Source organism: Vipera ursinii (assembly GCF_947247035.1).
Source record: "Vipera ursinii genome assembly, chromosome: 1".
Lineage (NCBI taxonomy): Eukaryota > Metazoa > Chordata > Lepidosauria > Squamata > Viperidae > Vipera > Vipera ursinii.
In genome coordinates, this window is record NC_139512.1 from 140,263,520 (window position 1) to 140,281,865 (window position 18,346).

General features: G+C 42.5%; 1 protein-coding gene across 1 annotated transcript in view; it reads left to right on the top strand.

The window, feature by feature from the left end:
- Nucleotides 1-18,346, top strand: part of KYNU (kynureninase) — a gene marked incomplete at its 3' end in the record, with an annotated part of 113,562 nt that overhangs the window by 15,726 nt on the left and 79,490 nt on the right. Inside the window, exon 2 of the mRNA XM_083348754.1 lies at nt 2,273-2,393. Coding sequence (XP_083204880.1) covers nt 2,273-2,393 — 121 coding nt within the window. The remainder of the gene's footprint in view (nt 1-2,272; nt 2,394-18,346) is intronic.

Below are 18,346 nucleotides of genomic sequence, written 5' to 3' on the forward strand. Positions count from 1 at the left end.
GCTGAAATGCTCTGAGAGTGTTTCTCTACGTGTCCATGTAACATAAGTGATATCAGACTTTGATCATACAGGAATTATTTTCTTCTACAGATAAAGTGACCAGGATAGGAATACTTTCTCTGACCAGTAATATCCTCCATTCATTTGAAGAAGTCTTTCTAAAATTATCAAGTTAGCAAGTTATCCATTTATTATGTTGAGCAAGTTAGCCACATTAATATAGGTGTTTAACATTCTCAGAAGAGCAGTAGCATCTGTTGAATTGTAATGATACTCAAGTAATGCCTGTACATTAATTTAAAAGTGGATTCTTTGAACTGTACTAGCACACTGCTTGTAACATAGAGTATCCCATTAAGAATCTGAAATAAATATAAAAAAGTTTAATTCCTAAACTGATTTTGAAGCTGATTTTCCAAATTAGACATTTAATAATCAGCCATAGATAATGAGAGCCAGTTTAGTCTAGTGGTTAAAGCGATGGGCTGAAAAACAGGATACCATGAGTTCTAGTTCTGCCTTAGCCAGGAAAACCAGCTGGGTGACTCTGGGCCAGTCAGTCTCAGCCCAACTCAATTCACAGGGTTGTTGTGGGGAAAATTATTTATAAAAAATAATAGAGTTGGGATTAAAAAAAGTTTGCTGCCTTGAATTATTTGTGAAAATAATAAAAGCAGGAAATAAATAAATAAAATAAAATAAATGATACAAAGTCATACATGGGCAGTTCATGGGCATAGCATATTCCTAATTGCTTTGTAACATTTGTCACTAACTATAAATGAGCAATGAGACAGTTCGCCAACAAAACTACATATTCTGCTGCCTAGATTACAGCACATTTAATGTCATACTTAATCATACCTTAAATCCTAAAAAGTCCTCTGTATTTCTATTGTCCATGGTGTTTATATTTTATAGATGTTGAAAATTCATGCTGATTTGAAAGGGGAGTCGGGGAAAAGAGGGATGCTAGAATTATTTTCCAAGAATATGTAGTTATTATTTTTTTAAAAAAATGAAATAGCATGCCATTTATCCAAAACTCTTGACATTTCCATATGGACCTCTAACACATTTGTTCTCTCTCTTATACAGTATGTTCTGCGTAGCTTTGTATTCAGATTTAGGGATCTTGTCTTCCATGTTATTCACATTTTGAAAATTATTTGAAAGGAAAAGAGACAATGTTTTCGTCATTCAGTTCATTATGGCAACAGAATCTTTCTTCAAGCCTGAAAAAATACAGACACACTTAAATGAATATTGGACAGAGTTGTTCTCCAATCTCCAAAGCATGTCTTATAAATAATTTTTGAAGCCTGCACAATACTTCATGTCTAGCATGCTGTTGAAGCAGATCAAAATTCTTGCATAATGATTAATAACAGAAGAAATCTGTTTCACAAATGGAAGTCCTTCATGGAATCATAGAATTGGAAAGGACGTCAGAAGTCATTCAGTTCCATATGTGGAATCTGCTAAGAAAAGAGAACATAATACTCTGTGAGGCAATCTGCAAGAATTCCAATATAGATCTTGAATATAATTCCCCATAATATTAGCCCCCTGATTTTGGTCCTACCTTGTTGGGCAACAGATTGAAATAGCTTTAGATATCCGAAGACTGCTATCATGGCTCCTCAATCTTCTTGTCTGTCCAGCTAAACATATGACATTCGTTCAACTTTTCTTCATTAGGCATGGTTTTTAGTCCTTCATCTTCTTGGGGAGCATCTGATCCTTGGTAGCCCTCTGTCAGTAGTTATCAACCTTTTAGATCAAATGCTACTGCTCTCCTTCAAAGAATTGGAACATTGACTAGGATTCCTCATCAATCTTTTTTATGGAGCATTCTGGTCCAAGCACATCTAGAATGAGGCCAAGACTATAAAAACAGCTTACAATCTTCTTTTGTGTTGAAAGAGAAGTGGATTAACATGCTTTTGCTATGCTTTGATACACGTAGCATGGTTTAAATATTTATGCAGCATGATACTATAGTATAATCAATATTAAAACATATGTCTTTGGTAAGCACATGTTTTAGAACTGGCAGATATCTTTGTGTCTTTTAATTAAGAGAATTTTGGCAATTTCACAAATGCTTTTTGCTCTGTGTACCAAAGGCCCATAGCAGGAGAATAATCTTTTGTTAAAAATGTGTTAATGTCTTCAGATATAAATGAATCTGTCATTTTTTATATTTGTTTCAAACAGATAAGAACAGTGCCAGTCTTTTAATGACTTTCTTGGATTGTTTCCCCTTCAGCCAATCCAACTTTAGTGAAGGAGAATGAAAACTGCATCTACTTTGCTGGACACTCTCTTGGTCTTCAGCCAAAGAAAATTAAAACTTACTTGGATGAAGAACTTGACAAGTGGGCTAAAGTGTGAGTAGTTCTCTTGGGTACAATACATTGAATATGTCTGTTTGAGAGCAATGCATTGAAGATGAATAGGAGAATATTCTATTAAACATCCCCCTTTCTAGGAAGACTACTACTACCACAGTATCCTTCTACTAGAATATTACTTTAAAACAGACATGTCAAACTCACAATGTCACGTGATGTTGTGCGACGTATTGGGACTGTTTTGCAATGGGGTGGGCGTGGCTTCTGTGTGACACATCCGGCCCATGGACCGGCAGTTTGACACCCCTACTTTAAAAGATTTGAGTTATTTATTTATATCCCCCTTTTTATTATTCTAAATAACAAGATAGCAAGCACACACAATACTCTTTCCTCCTCCTATTTTCCTTACAACAACAACCCTGTGAGGTGAGTTGGGCTGAGAGAGTGACTAATCCAAAGTCACTCAGCTGGTTTTTCATGCCTGAGTTGAGACTAGAATTCACTGTCTCCTAGTTTCTAACCTGGCGACTTCACTATTATAATATAGGAAAATGAAATAGTTACAGTAAGCTTTTTACATAGCTTCCATTTGATTAGATTATTTGAAGAGTACAATTACAATTTTAATGACTGCAGTTTAAATATTGGGGCCCTATATATGCTTACCCATGAGTAGTTCCGACTGTTCAATTGGAATTACATTTATGTGAGTGAGTAAAAGGACCTGTGTATCCTTAATCTGTTTTGTTATAGAAGTTAGGACAGCAGTTAGGAGGGGCTGGGAGTGGGAGGCACCGTTCTGCGTTGGTTCTCCTCCTACCTCTCGGACCGTTCGCAGACGGTGCTGGCAGGGGGGCAGAGGTCAAGCCCTAGGCCTCTTAATTGTGGAGTGCCTCAGGGTTCGGTGCTCTCGCCCCTCCTGTTCAACATCTATATGAAGCCGCTGGGAGAGATCATCCGTAGCTTCGGGGTGAAATATCATCAATATGCTGATGATACCCAGCTATTCATCTCCACCCCGAACCAACCCAGTGATGCCCTTGATGTGATGTCCCGTTGTCTGGAAGCGGTACAGATTTGGATGGGAGAAAACAGGCTTCGACTCAACCCGGCCAAGACTGAGTGGCTGTACATACCGTCATCTCATTTAGTCCAAGAGGTTCCATCTCTGACTATAGGAGGAGAGATGTTACCTCCCATTGATAGAGCACGCAATCTGGCCGTCCTCCTAGATTCACGACTCAGTTTTGAAGATCACATTGGAGCCGTGGCTAGGGGGGCATTTGCACAGATTCGTCTTATATACCAATTGCGCCCCTTTTTGGACCGAGATGCCCTACGTACAGTCACCCACGCACTCGTTACCTCCCGTATTGATTACTGTAATGCTCTCTACATGGGGCTGCCCTTGAAGACCACCCGGAGGCTTCAGCTGGTGCAGAATGCAGCTGCACGGGTTGTGATGGGAGCTCCCCGATACTCCCATATTACACCCCTCCTGCGTGAGCTACATTGGCTACCAGTTGCCCTCCGGGTGAGATTTAAGGTGCTGGTACTTACCTTTAAAGCCCTACATGGCTTAGGTCCGGGATACTTGCAGGACCATCTGCTGCCGGGAACAAATTCCCATCGTCCAGTACGCTCACACAGAGAAGGCCTCCTCAGGGTACCGTCAGCTAGGCAATGTCGGCTGGCGACCCCCAGGGGGAGGGCCTTCTCTGTGGGAGCGCCAACCCTATGGAATCAGCTCCCCCCTGAGCTTCGGATAGCCCAAAACCTCCAATCCTTTCGCCGCGGCCTCAAAACACACCTGTTCCACCAGGCTGACCTAGACTGACAGGCATTTTAATTAATTTATATTTAGTATTTTTAATTCATTTTTAAATTCTCTAATTTTTTATTGCACTGATGTTCTCAATTTCATTTTATCTTGATTTATGTACTTATTATATGTTTTGTTGTTAGCCGCCCTGAGTCCTTCGGGAGATAGGGCGGGATATAAATCCCATCAATAAATAAATAAATAAATAATTGTTGAACCTTTATCCTGGTTGTGTGATTCAAATCCTCATTTTATGTATTTTAGTCTCCAGTCTTTATCACATGTTTTTGTAAAATATTGTTTGCTCTTTTAAAGAGCAATCCATACAAACTACATGATGTTTGTTTCTGGACTGTGTATCTTGGCATTTGCTTTCTTAATCCTGGACTAACTTGAGTGGGACAAGATCTTTGCAGCTATAGGCTTTTGTCAAGGCATTTAGCTTCTGATTCTGAAATTTTAAAATTTAAGTTTTACAACAACAACCAGATTAGGTCTGAAGTTTTTGACTTATTCAGAATTTAGTAGAGTATCACTACAGGAAAGTGTATAGTTTAATATTTGAAATGTTGCCATTGTTGGTAGGATCTTTTTTTGGTCCCGTACTGCCCAACTCCATTTGTTTATCCTATTTTTAAGAAACATCCAAAAAACAGCAGTAATTATTTTGCTATATCATCAATTGCATTATATCATTACCTTTTTCAATGTTCTAAAAGTGACTTTTCTTGATTGTTTAAAATTGTAAGACTGTTTTCATATGGCCCTAAAATTACCAGAATATTAAGATATCTTGAACATTAAAATAAAAATATGTTCGAGTTGAAAATAAAACATTAAAAATCATATATATGTTGATCCTCAGGAATCCAAATTTATAAATGTGCTATATAGAAGTGTAGCAGTTAAAAATCAAACTTGAACACAAAAAAGATGAGGATTATTTTTTTGCTTGGTTTGATTTTTTTTATTACCATTTTATGAAATTCACATACATGAAAATATTCTTCAGTCTTTACATATTTGTAAAGTTAAGGATGGAGTTCTCTGTTTAAAAATGCATATAAAAATCTATAAGTTGTGGAAATACAAAAAAAGGGTGAAAGTTCTTACAAAAGTGAATATGTTCCGAAAAATGTCTAGAAAAATAATCACACATTTCTGTGCATGTCAAAAGACATAATTTATGTCTATACTTAAAAAGAAAAGGAACAAAAATTATGCTTGTACCAGTTGGATCAAAATTAGGGCTGAAAAACATAAATGTTAGAGGGGAAAAAAATGATGAATCTGTCCACTAATACCAAAATATGTTATTTTACATTGTTCCTAGTAAATATCATGCTGAGGAAATAATCCATTTCCATTTCTTCAATTATCACAGTTCCAGAGATTTTATTTCTGCCTTTTATTTTGAGTAGAGGAACTTTGTAAGTTTAGTTTTTAATTTATTAATGAAGTTCTTAATTATTAAATTATATTAAGGCTACTATCTTGTACACATAGGAAAATAATTCTTACTGAACTCAGTGAAACTCAACTATTTTACTATACGTTTGCTGGTCAATGACCAAAATAAAATGATTGACTGAGTACTATAAGTACTATAGCACTATAGTACTATAGTAAATAAGTACTATGAGTACTATGAAAAATAATGCTTATGCAGTTTTTCTTTAAAACAGAAAATCAAAGTCAATAAAAGTGTCATGGCTCATTGTGGGGGAAAGAGCGAAGGAAAACATTTTAACTTTAAGTCATATTCTTCTCTGTGTTTATCTAGCATAACTCTGCACTTTGCCAGCCACTTAAAAAATGCAGTCTTATCTATTTTTCTATGATTATCATAGAGGATCAAAGCAATTGCTGACTTCATCAAAGAGGTAAAAGTTAAATAGCTGTTTCCTCCATTCATACGAGACCTGCAGAAGTAATATTTAATCTTCCATAACTTGCTATTTGATTAGTTCATTTTTACATGGATGAGTTGTGACAACAAAAGGATTTGAGGATGAAGAAAAACATATTTAACATTTGTCGAAGATTGCTATCTTAGAGCAGTTGTCCAAATGTGATTGACAATAATACAGGGTATTTGTATTGGGAATTGTGAAGGATGTGGAAACCATCACCTGAACTCTGTAGAATACTTTGTAGAATGTGGAGGACTATTTTGTAGCCATACAATTCTGCCCGTGAGAAAGGTGTCAATCAAATAATCAAATGTAGCAGGTGGTCTTCACCATTCATATGGCGGGCCCATGTACCTTGGTTGGACCCCTATATTAATTTCTTGTTGGCAAATCTCATAGGTTTTGAAGTCCTTCTGTGAAATCTTGTGAGATTTTGAAATAAGAATGGCAAAATCTGACAAGATACAGAAAAAGAGTATATTTGGAAAACTGAGGAAATAGGAAGAAGAAGAAGAAAAAAAAAGAACAGATGGGAAGAACAGCATTGTACCCATGGAATTCAAAAAAAAACAACCCCTCAAAGTAGGCTGAGATTTCAAAAGTCAGGAGGATTCAGAATGAAAGCAAAGTCATGCATTTTTAGGCATTGGAAGTAAATGAAACTCAACCTTTTAATGGATACTCAATACTTTCTTCCCCAATAACTTAATATCTATATTTCAGATAACGGTGGATTAATAAAAAATATGACAAGAAAAAAAATGACAACTTGTTAATGCCAAAATTTATGGGCATCCTCAGGCATAGTACTGAGTTAGGATGATGAGCTTTGTATTCCATTTCTTCAGTTATCAGGATTCCAGTAACTACATTTATCTGTCTATGGAGATTCTCAGTTATCCTCATCATGATTGTCCCAAAGGTGTTTCCCCCCCAACCCCCCAAAAAGCAACTGGACTTTGTTTTTCCTTGAAGCCGTTTCGCTGAAGAAGCTTCTTGGATGAGCAACAAAATGGCTTCAGGGAAAAACAGAGTCCAGTTGCCTTTTGAAAAACACCTTTGGAACTCTCTGTCTATCTTCTGTTTGCTTTGAATATAGCAACACTGTTTGGCTGTTTGGCCCTTTAGAATGGAGGAAGGAATGAAAAACAAGTCATTTGTTCTTCAGAAATATGAAGATCATTAAAACAAATGCACGAAGAACATGTATTATATGTATATAGTTCGTTAATGTGTTAACTTAATGCTATAGGTCCATAACATGAGGTAAAGCGTTTTGACAGCCGAACACGCGGGAGTTTTGACAGCTGTCAAAACTCCCGACTTACGCAGGCGCACTGGTTGACAGCTCTCAGCTGTCAAAAGCAACACAAGCCGCCCAGCCACGAGGAACCGAACTGTCAGACGTTCCGCGAAGCTGATTGGAGCGGAAAGCAAAGCGGGAAAAGACCGGCCGCTGATTGGACCTGACGACCGGCTTCAGACTATAAAAAGCCGAATGTCTCTGTTATCTGCTGCTCTGTTCCTAATAAATCTGTTAAAGGTTACCAGCTGTCTTGAGTGGTCTGTCCAGCCACTTCACTGGCGACGAAGGTGGGATCCGCTTCCCAGAGCTGAAGTCACGGCCAGGAAGGGAGTTCCCGGCCGGCTGAGCTAGTCACTGGAAGTTTTAACTTCCATCGCGAAGCGGACCACCGGACCCAGACAGCATGGCAAATTTCGGACGAGTGAGGGAATTCGACACCCGCCACCCCGAGCGATGGGAGTCGCATCTGGGGCAGGTCGAGGGGTTCCTCCTCGTCAGCAAAATTATGGACGACAGAGCCAAAGCTGCAGCGCTCCTCTACATCAGCGGTCCACCCGTCTACGATGCCGCGGTAGGGCTTTTCAGCCCGGTGCCGATCACCGAGGTTCCATATACCGAGCTCATCGACCGGCTCAACAAACACTATATGCCGGCCCGCTCAGAACTATACTGGCGGGTACAGTTCGCCCAGCGAAGACAGCGGCCGGATGAAGCTGCGAACGACTTCATCGCGGGAGTCCGGCACGCCGCGCGGAGCTGCAACTTTCCTGATTTAGAAGATCGGATCCGGGACCAAGTGGTCATCGGGCTGAGGGACGAACGCCTCAAGAAAAAAATCACGTCTAAACCCGATATGACACTCGCCGAGGTCTCCCGGGAGATCTTGGCATATGAAGACAACCACAAGAAGACCCTCGGCCGAACTGCAATGGAACCACAAGGAAGCGTCCATCAGGAACGAAGCGTCCTTCAGTGACGAAGAGTCCATAGACCTGACAGACACCGACGCTATACAACGCCGAATGGAGAGAAGGCAAAATAGACGAAGTGACAACAACGACCATCCTAAACCAAGAAACTTCACTTCAGCTCAAAGAGAACAACGCAACTTCTGTGCCAGCTGCGGGGGCAACCATGCCCGGGCCAACTGCCGGTTCCGGAGCGCTAAATGCCACAATTGTGGTAAGACTGGCCACATTAAACCCGTCTGCCAAAGCCGTCCCCGCGACAACCTGCATGAAGTGGAGGCTACCCCCCCCAGGTACGATCACCCACCGAGCCAGTAAGGGAAAATCCCCAGAAGTGTTAGTGGAGGCAGTAGACAGGGTGCACCATTTGAGCCCTAAGGTAAAAATTAAAACAAAACTTCAGGGAATCTATTGTGACATGGAGGTGGACTCAGGTTCAGCTGTAACTCTAATTTCGTTAAAGACGTATAGGGAAATCTGCCGGCGCAGTAAAAAAACAATACCGTTAGAACCCCCACAGGTTCAGTTAGCGGACTACCAGAAGACGCCGATTCAGCTCAAGGGTAAAGCCAAGGTTTGGGTGGAGTACAAAAAATTCAAGGGGCCCCTGGAAGTAATAGTCACCCAAGGGGATCGCACTAATCTAATAGGGTTAAATTGGTTTAGCCCCTTAGGTATTGCTATTACCGGCGTCAACGCTGTGCAAACTTCAAACCTCGAGGCCGTCTGCAGAAAATATGCAGACGTTTTCGATGGTTCATTAGGCAAATATACAGGCCCTCCTATCGCGCTTAATTTAAACCCCGCCATACAACCTGTCAAAATTAGGGCCAGGAGGGTTCCCTTCGCCCTCAAACAAAAAATTGAGGACGAACTGGAACGCCTTGTCAAGCTGGGAGTTTTAGAACCTACTGACGGGGGCAGCTGGGAAACCCCCATTGTAACACCAGTAAAACCTAACGGGCAAATTAGAATATGCGCTGACTATAAGGGGACTCTAAACTTAGCGCTCAACGCCCACTCTTACCCCATTCCAGCAGTGAGAGACGTCCTCGCCTCTATTCGCTCCGGCGCCATTTTTGCAAAATTAGATCTCACGCAGGCGTATTTGCAATTGCCTGTGACCGATGACACCGCGGTCGCCCAGACAATTGTCACACACCGCGGAGCATTTAAAGTGACAAGACTGCAATTCGGCATTTCGGCAGCCCCGGGCATATTCCAAAGCATCATGGAAAAAACCTTAAAAGGAATCCCCGGGGTTTCCCCTTACTTTGACGATGTACTCATCGCCGGAGAAACAGAAGCCATTCTAGCTGACAGATTGTCAGCTGTACTAGAGTGGTTCAGAACTGCCGGGTTTAAACTAAAGAGAGAAAAGTGCTCCATAGGAGTTCCCTCTACGGAATTCCTCGGGTACAAAATTGACGCCCAGGGCATCCACCCTACCAACGACAAACTTAAAGCTATTGAAGCAGCCCCCAGCCCCAAAAACAAACAAGAACTTCAGGCGTTTTTGGGGCTATTAAATTTTTATCACGCCTTCCTTCCCCACAAGGCTACAATCGCAGAACCACTTCATAGATTATTAGACAAGGGCAACCCCTGGACCTGGACAAAAGCACACGAAAATAGTTTCCAGTCACTTAAGAACCTCATTTGCAAAAGCTCCACTGTCACCTTATTCAAGGAGGACGCCCCTGTCTGCATCGCTTGCGATGCGTCCCCATACGGAATAGGAGCCGTCTTGAGCCACCTGGACCAGGACGACACTCAAAGACCCATCGCATTTTATTCCCGGACCCTGACAAAAACTGAAAGAAATTACGCTCAAATAGATAGGGAGGCTCTGGCCATCGTCGCCGGGGTTAAAAAATTTCACGACTACCTGTATGGTAGACCTTTCACTATCTTCACAGACCACAAACCCCTATTAGGCATATTTACCTGGGACAAAACAACCCCCCAAATATTATCCCCTAGAATCCTGCGCTGGTCCACCTTCTTATCAGCATACTCCTACAAATTAGTATACAAGCCAGGCAGGGAACTAGGTCATGCAGACTGTTTAAGCAGGCTCCCTATACAACACCACGACCCAGACCCAGCCCCCGCTGGCAACATACTTGCTATCAATGAATTACCAGAATGCCCCCTCACAGCAAAAATCATTGCTGACAACTCCGCTAAGGATAAAACTCTCAGCAGGGTCCTGCGATGGGTCACAACAGGATGGCCACACAAGTGCCCAGAGGAAATGTTCCGGCCCTTTTTTACCAAACAATTAGAACTAACCTCACACTTAGGCTGCCTATTATGGGGGAACAGAGTGGTGATACCACACAAAAACATACAACAAACATTAAAAACCCTTCACGAAGGACACCCAGGGATGGTAAAACTGAAGCTACTTGTAAGAAGCTATGTATGGTGGCCAGGGATCGATAAGGACATAGAACAACACGTAGGGGGATGCTATACTTGCCAATTAACTAGAAGCGAGCCGCCCCACGCCCCAGTCCACAAATGGGAAACTACAAAAAACCCATGGTCCCGCATTCACCTAGATTTCGCGGGACCAATACGAGGGCAGAATTTCTTAATAATTGTTGATAGTTATTCTAAATGGCTCGAGGTGATACCCCTAAATAAAATCACTACAAACTCCACTATACAAGCACTTAGGAAAGTTTTCGCAACACATGGCCTGCCTGACGTCATAGTTTCTGATAATGGCCCACAATTCACTTCTCGTGAATTTCAGATGTTCGCTTCGAGGAACTGTATTAGACTGGTGACGTCAGCGCCATTCCACCCATCGACTAATGGTATGGCAGAAATAATGGTAAGGTCCACCAAAGAAGCACTTAACAAATTCATAAAAGGGAACTGGCACCGGCGGCTCAGCCAATTCCTCCTGGCCCAACACACCACACCTGGCACCACCACCGGAAAAACACCAGCTGAGCTACGGTGGGGCAGGAGGCTAATAACAAGATTAGACCGATTGCACCCAGATAGAACATCTAATGACCAAGAACCTCCAACATCATTACCACGAACCTTCTCACTGGGCCAAACCATCTGGGCCAGGAGTTACACCGGCAACCAAAAATGGATACAAGGGGTCATAATAAAACAAACCGGACCCGTCTCATACTTAATTCATTCAGACACACAAGGACAACTACGGCGACACGTCGATCAGCTACGGAATCGCAAACCACAAAACACACCCCCACCATCCCAACAACCCTTTATAACCCCCTTCATACCAGACGACCCACCCCCAACTTCCGTCGAGGCGCAGCCACAACTACCGCAGGGGGAAGGGGAACCTGAAAATGAGATCCCCCCGCGACGATCCAGCCGAATGAAGAAAGCACCGGCCTACTTACAGGACTATGAATGGGGAGGCAGCAACAAACAAACACACGGGGGTGAAAACGATCCGGGGGAAGGGTAAGGGGTGTATTATATGTATATAGTTCGTTAATGTGTTAACTTAATGCTATAGGTCCATAACATGAGGTAAAGCGTTTTGACAGCCGAACACGCGGGAGTTTTGACAGCTGTCAAAACTCCCGACTTACGCAGGCGCACTGGTTGACAGCTCTCAGCTGTCAAAAGCAACACAAGCCGCCCAGCCACGAGGAACCGAACTGTCAGACGTTCCGCGAAGCTGATTGGAGCGGAAAGCAAAGCGGGAAAAGACCGGCCGCTGATTGGACCTGACGACCGGCTTCAGACTATAAAAAGCCGAATGTCTCTGTTATCTGCTGCTCTGTTCCTAATAAATCTGTTAAAGGTTACCAGCTGTCTTGAGTGGTCTGTCCAGCCACTTCAGAACAATTCCTCTACACTTTAAAAAAATGTACTTGACTAGTACAACATACAGCCCAGGGACTGTTTGCAGTCTGTCAAGCACCTCGCTGCAGCCCATCATTTTTTTTTAAAGTGCTACCACTACTGCCCCAAAAGACGTGCTGCCAAACATCTCAGCCTTGGTTACCATCTCTAGAACTTCTGCTTTTCTGCCAATCACAGAATAGCATTTCAGGACTCTGGGTAATTCCTTACAGCTCATAATAATTTTTAATTTCTCAGTGTGGACCTTTTCCTCCATCAAGTTATCCTGGGCTGTATATTATTACCGTTATCTGGGTGTGTGTGTGTGGAAATCATACATGGAAGGCTATGTTCTTTTTTAATCTTTTTTTATTTAAAAGTTTTACAATACATTTTTTAAAAAGACAAAACCCCTCCCAACCCCCTCCCCTCTCCCCAACCCTCCCCAACACCTCCCTCCCCTCCCCCCTCCCCGACTTCCCAGAGCTCAATACAGGGTATAAAAATACAAACAACCATAGTCTACCTTATGCAAACAACAATAAAATATTAAATCTATCACACTTTAACTCTTATAAAATAACTACAAGCAATTTAAATATCACATCAATACTTATTCAAATGCTAGATGAAACTTTTTAGTCCCATATTTATTCTGGATATAATCAATCCATCTTCTCCACTCCACAATATATCTCTGTTGCGACTGATCTTTCAAGTACGCTGAGATCTTTGCCATTTCCGCCAGATTGGAAACTTTGAAAGTCCATTCTTCTATAGTCGGCAGTTCTTCCTTCTTCCAATATTGCGCTACTAAAAGTCTCGCTGCCGTAATTAAGTTCAACATCAGCTTAGTGTCCACAACAGTAGTATCAGTAATAATGCCCAGTAAAAACAGTTGCGGACAAAACTTTATCCTTTTCTTGAATATCTTTTGCATGTTCCACCAAATTTTAATCCAAAAAGCTTTAACCTTTTTACAGGTCCACCATATATGAAAATACGTTGCATCTTCACCGCCACACCTCCAACATTTGGGCTGGCAGTTCGGATACATACTTGCTAATTTTTTAGGATCTAAGTGCCACCTATAAAACATTTTATAAAAGTTCTCTCTTAAGTTTTGAGCCTGCGTAAATTTTAATTTCTCACCCAAATCTTTTCCCAAGTATCCATTGTAATGACTTCTTGAAAATTCTGAGCCCACTTTATCATACAATCTTTAACAAGTTCTGTCTCTGAATCAATGTTCTTTTTTAATCTTGTGCTGGAGATGTAAACAATTTTTTCAGCCAGATCTCCTTTCCTTACTCTTTTAGGAATGTAAGGATATAAAGCTTATTTTCAATAGCCAGAATTATTGGCAATTAATTTCTGTTTAAGAAAACATTGCAAGCTTAGTTATAAAAACATGGGCAACTATTAGGTGGTACTCCTTACCACTGAGAAAAATGGACCCATTTGTTGATTTCCACTTACAGCCTGAAGGAGATAGAAGATTCAAACTCCAGTTGTGCCTCCAAATTAGTTGGAAGTGATGGACAGTTTTCTGAATGGTTGAATCAATTCCAAAATCTGTACGCATCCCAAATTTGCACTTATGGATACTAAAGCAGATAAACATTAAAGTCATATAAGCAAAATTCGGTTTCAAATATATCTTGGCAAAATGTATAAATTCAGAAGGAGAATGTTGTGTGAAAAGAGGGAGAACTTTGTGTGAAAATAACAGGAGTGTGCCAGTATTATTTTAGAGAGCCTAAAGTAAAGTAAATGTCAAAATCAGGCCAAGCCAAAAGAGGATAGTTAGAGGAAAAACAAGATATATTTAGAAATGTCACCAAACAAATCCAGCACAAATCCAAGAAGTGGAGGCCTAAAGGTCTGAGAAAAAAGTATTGGAAATATTTTGCTTCTGAGTTAAGAAACAGAAAGAAAAGTTGGAGGTTGGCTGTTCTTCATCTTCTTTTGAATAAATTATGGTTTGTTGTTTTACAATTTGAAGCAGAAAAACTGGTGTTGTGAGGATAAGCCACAGAAGCAAGTAAACACTGATCACATTTTGGATCTTTTTATAAATTGGATCTAACTTTAATGAATGTTGTATCACATTGTTTATTTCATTTTTTTTAATGCTGGGAATGTTCTGATAGAGAATTGGAATTTTATAAGTGCAATAATAGGTTTGGAAGGGACCTTAGAGACCAGTTCAGGATCCACTAAATTATTGCTGACAGATCACCCATCCCGCCTTTGCCTGAATGCCTTTTAACAAAAAAGGAAGGGGTAGTGTGTTCCACTTCCTGGCAGCTTGTATAGTCAAAAAATTCCTCCTGATATCCAGCCTGAACTTGCTTTCTTGTAATTTTTAACTCATTGGTACTGATCGTGCCCTCTGGGCAATGGAAAGTAACTCCATTCTCTTTTCTGTGTGATAAATCTTTAGATCAGTGGTTCCCAACCTTTTCTACACCTTGCACCCCTAGAATGCTTCTAATGTATTCTCACACCCCTTAACAAAAGTTCAAAATAAAAGCAATGAATTATGCATATACACTATAATTTTGAAAACCCAAGTTTTTGCACCCCCTGGAATATCGTCTTGCACCCCTGATTGGGAACCCCTGCTTTAGATATTTGAAGATTCCTAGTGTATCTCACAATAGTAGTTCTTTTCCACAGAATAAATCTACTCAGATCCTTTAATCTTCCCACATAGGATTTGGTTTTTAGACCTTTTCAACATCTTAGAAGCTCTCCTCTCAGTATGCTCCAATTCAATAAGCTGACTGAAGACTTTGCCCCAGTGTAGACATCAAGTAGGCAGATTGGTATTTTCCTGGGATCTCCTTCTTCCCCATTTTGATGATGGTGGCATTTACTCTCCTCCAGTCTTCTGAGATCTTACTGGTCCTCAAAGCTTTTTCCTCCCTTGCATTCAATCATGTCAGATTCTCAGAGACTGCCTGCCCAGAGAGTGCCTAGAATTATTTTGGCAAGATTTTTCAGAAGTTGGTTGGCATTGCCTCTTTCCAAGGGCTGAGAGAAAATGACTGGCCCAAAGTCACCCAGCTAGCTTTGTGGCCTAACACAGGACTAGAACTCATGGTCTCTTGCATTCTAGCCTAATGCCTTAACCACTACACCAAACTGGCTCTACCAAGAGTAATTTTGCAATTATGTCCACTAATTCTTTCAGTGCCCTGGGTTGTATGACTCTGGAGACTTGAATACATTTAAATTAGCTCAATTCTCTATTAGTGTTTCCTTATCCATCCTAAGTTTCAAGTCTTGTTCCTCCAGTGAGCTACACCAGCTAGGGTTCCACTTTCCCTCTGAAAGAAGACAGACTGGGCTATAACACTAGACCTACACTTTCTGTTGGCTTTCCTTTCATTTAAAATATTTTCCCCAAATCTTTATTGCTATTCTTGGCATACCTTGCAACTCAGCTTATTCTGAATGTAGCATAGCTTTCAGTTGCATTTGTGGAACATTGAGTGAGGGGGGGGGAGGGGAGAAACTAACCCTAGCCTATATATGTGATAGTGGTGTAGGCTGAATTTAGATAAAATTTATTAATTTGATGAATCAATATAACTGCTCATCTCAAATAGATGACTCTGGGCAGTGTACAAGATTAAAATACAAAAACGGTGCAACAAAATAATTTTTAAGAAACAACAGAATTCATTAAAAAACATTAAAAATCTATGCTTGAGATTCAGGAACAAATGATTATTTAGATTTTGAATCTTAGCGGTTTGGATGACTTGTGCATAAAAGTGGAAATACTTTCACTTTTGTAACTGAACTTGTTTTCAGTAGAGAGTTTCACATAGTTTGTCCTTACTATCCTTTCTTTTTCCTTTCTTTTTTTTTTGTCTTGTCTCTGTGATAGCACCAGAAGTGCAAAGGTGTCTCAGAGGAGTGAGAGAGGCTTTGAGAGGCCTGATGCAGGTCTTATGTGAGTTGAGGTGTGTGCTGCAGTGTGCTACAAAGCTGCTATGATCTAGGACAGGCAGGTCAAACTCGCAGTGACGTATCACAACTTTTTTCCCCATTGCCGACAATGGGGTGGGCGCAGTTTTAGCGTGACGCATTTGGCCTGCGGGCTGGCACTTTGACATGCCTGATCTAGGAGGTATTTGTGTTATATATGTAAACAATCCTTTAATTAATGTGTATATATGTTAACAATACAAATAATACTGCATCATCAAAGTGTATAAACATAAAGCCAGCTGACAGGAAAACACGCGGGAACTTTGACAGCTGTCAAAGTTCCCCGCACAGCGCAGGCGCCACCACTGACAGCTCGCGGCTGTCAAACTCCGGACCATGAGGAAGCCTGAGCTGTCAAGCGTCCACCGCACAGCGCAGGCGCAACCTCTGACAGCTCGCCACGCGGAAGCTGGAGCTGTCAACAGAAGACAACGCGGATTGGTCCCTGCCTGACACGGCGCCAAAAGAAACACCTCTGATTGGTCCTCGCTACCAGCTGCCGGCTATAAAAGCCGGACAAGTTATTCTATGTTTGCCTTTGTTTTTAATAAACCTGTTGTTAACTAGCCTGTCGTCCCGAGTGGTCCTTCGGCTACTTCACTGGCGACGAAGGTGGGATCGCTCCGGAGCTGAAGTCACGGCCGTGGAAGAGAGTTCCCGGCAAGAGCTGTCACGGAAGTTTTCACTTCCAGCGGAGCAACCCAGGACCGGACGACATGGCTAACTTCGGCCGTGTGAGGGAGTTTGATACCCGCCATCCCGAGAGATGGCAATCACACCTCGGCCAAGTCGAGGGATTCCTCCTCGTCAGTAAAATCACTGACGACCGAGCAAAGGCCGCAGCTCTGCTGTACATCAGCGGACCCCCGGTGTATGATGCAGCCGTCGGTTTGTTCAGCCCGGTGCCCATCACTGAAGTCTCCTACGCGGACCTAGTGGACCAGCTGAACAAGTACTACATGCCGGCTCGTTCAGAACTGTACTGGCGGGTGCAATTCGCACAAAAGAAACAACGGCAGGACGAGCCCGCCAACGAGTTCATCGCTGGGGTCAGACACACCGCACGGAACTGCTGTTTTCCTGACCTGGAAGACCGCATCAGAGACCAGGTGGTGATCGGTCTGAGGGACGAGAGGCTACAGAAGAAACTAACGTCCAAACCCGACATGAACCTGGCAGAGCTGACCAGAGAGATCATGGCATACGAACACAGCCACAAGAAGAAGCCGACGAACACGACCCCAGAGACCCCTGCGACCGTCTACCAAGAAAGCGCGACCTTCAGCGACAGCGGAGAGTCGGTGGACTTCACCGATGGAGAAGCCCTACAGCGCAGAATGGAGCACCGGCAGCCAAGGAGAGGCAACACGTCGGACCGCCGTGGGTCCAGGAACCCCCCACCGCCACCACCGCGTTACGAGCAACGAGCCGCCTGTGCCAGCTGTGGGGGCAACCATGCCCGAGGAAGCTGCCGTTTTAGGAACGCGAAATGCCACAACTGCGGGAAGACGGGTCACATCAAGCCGGTGTGCCGCAGCAAGGGCCGGGACAACATCAATGAGGTGGAGGCAAATTCCCCAGGTAGGCCGGCTGCCCAGGCCAGCAGGGAAACCCCACCAGGGCCCCTGGTAGAGACAATAGACAGGGTAAACAGCATAAGCTCCAAGGTTAAGGTTTGGGTCAAAATTCAGGGGGTGCCGTGCCACATGGAAGTAGATTCAGGGTCAGCAGTCTCCTTAATTTCGTTGACAACCTATCAGGAGATCTGTCAGAAAGGCCGAGGTCAAATTCCTCTGAAACAAACTCAGGTACACCTAGCGGACTTCCAGAAAACCCCCATTCCATTGGAAGGGAAAGCCAAGGTCGTGGTGCAGTACAAGGGGTTCAAGGGTCCCCTGGAGGTTTTAGTCACGCCAGGGAACCGTACCAACTTGATAGGGCTAAACTGGTTCAGTTCACTAGGCATCGCCCTAACGGGGGTTAACACCATTCAAGCACCCAGCCTAGAAGCCGTTTGCGATAAGTACGCCGACGTTTTCGATGGAACTTTAGGAAAATATACGGGTCCCCCCATTTCCTTGCAGTTAAACCCAGCAATCCAACCAATTAAAATAAGAGCCAGG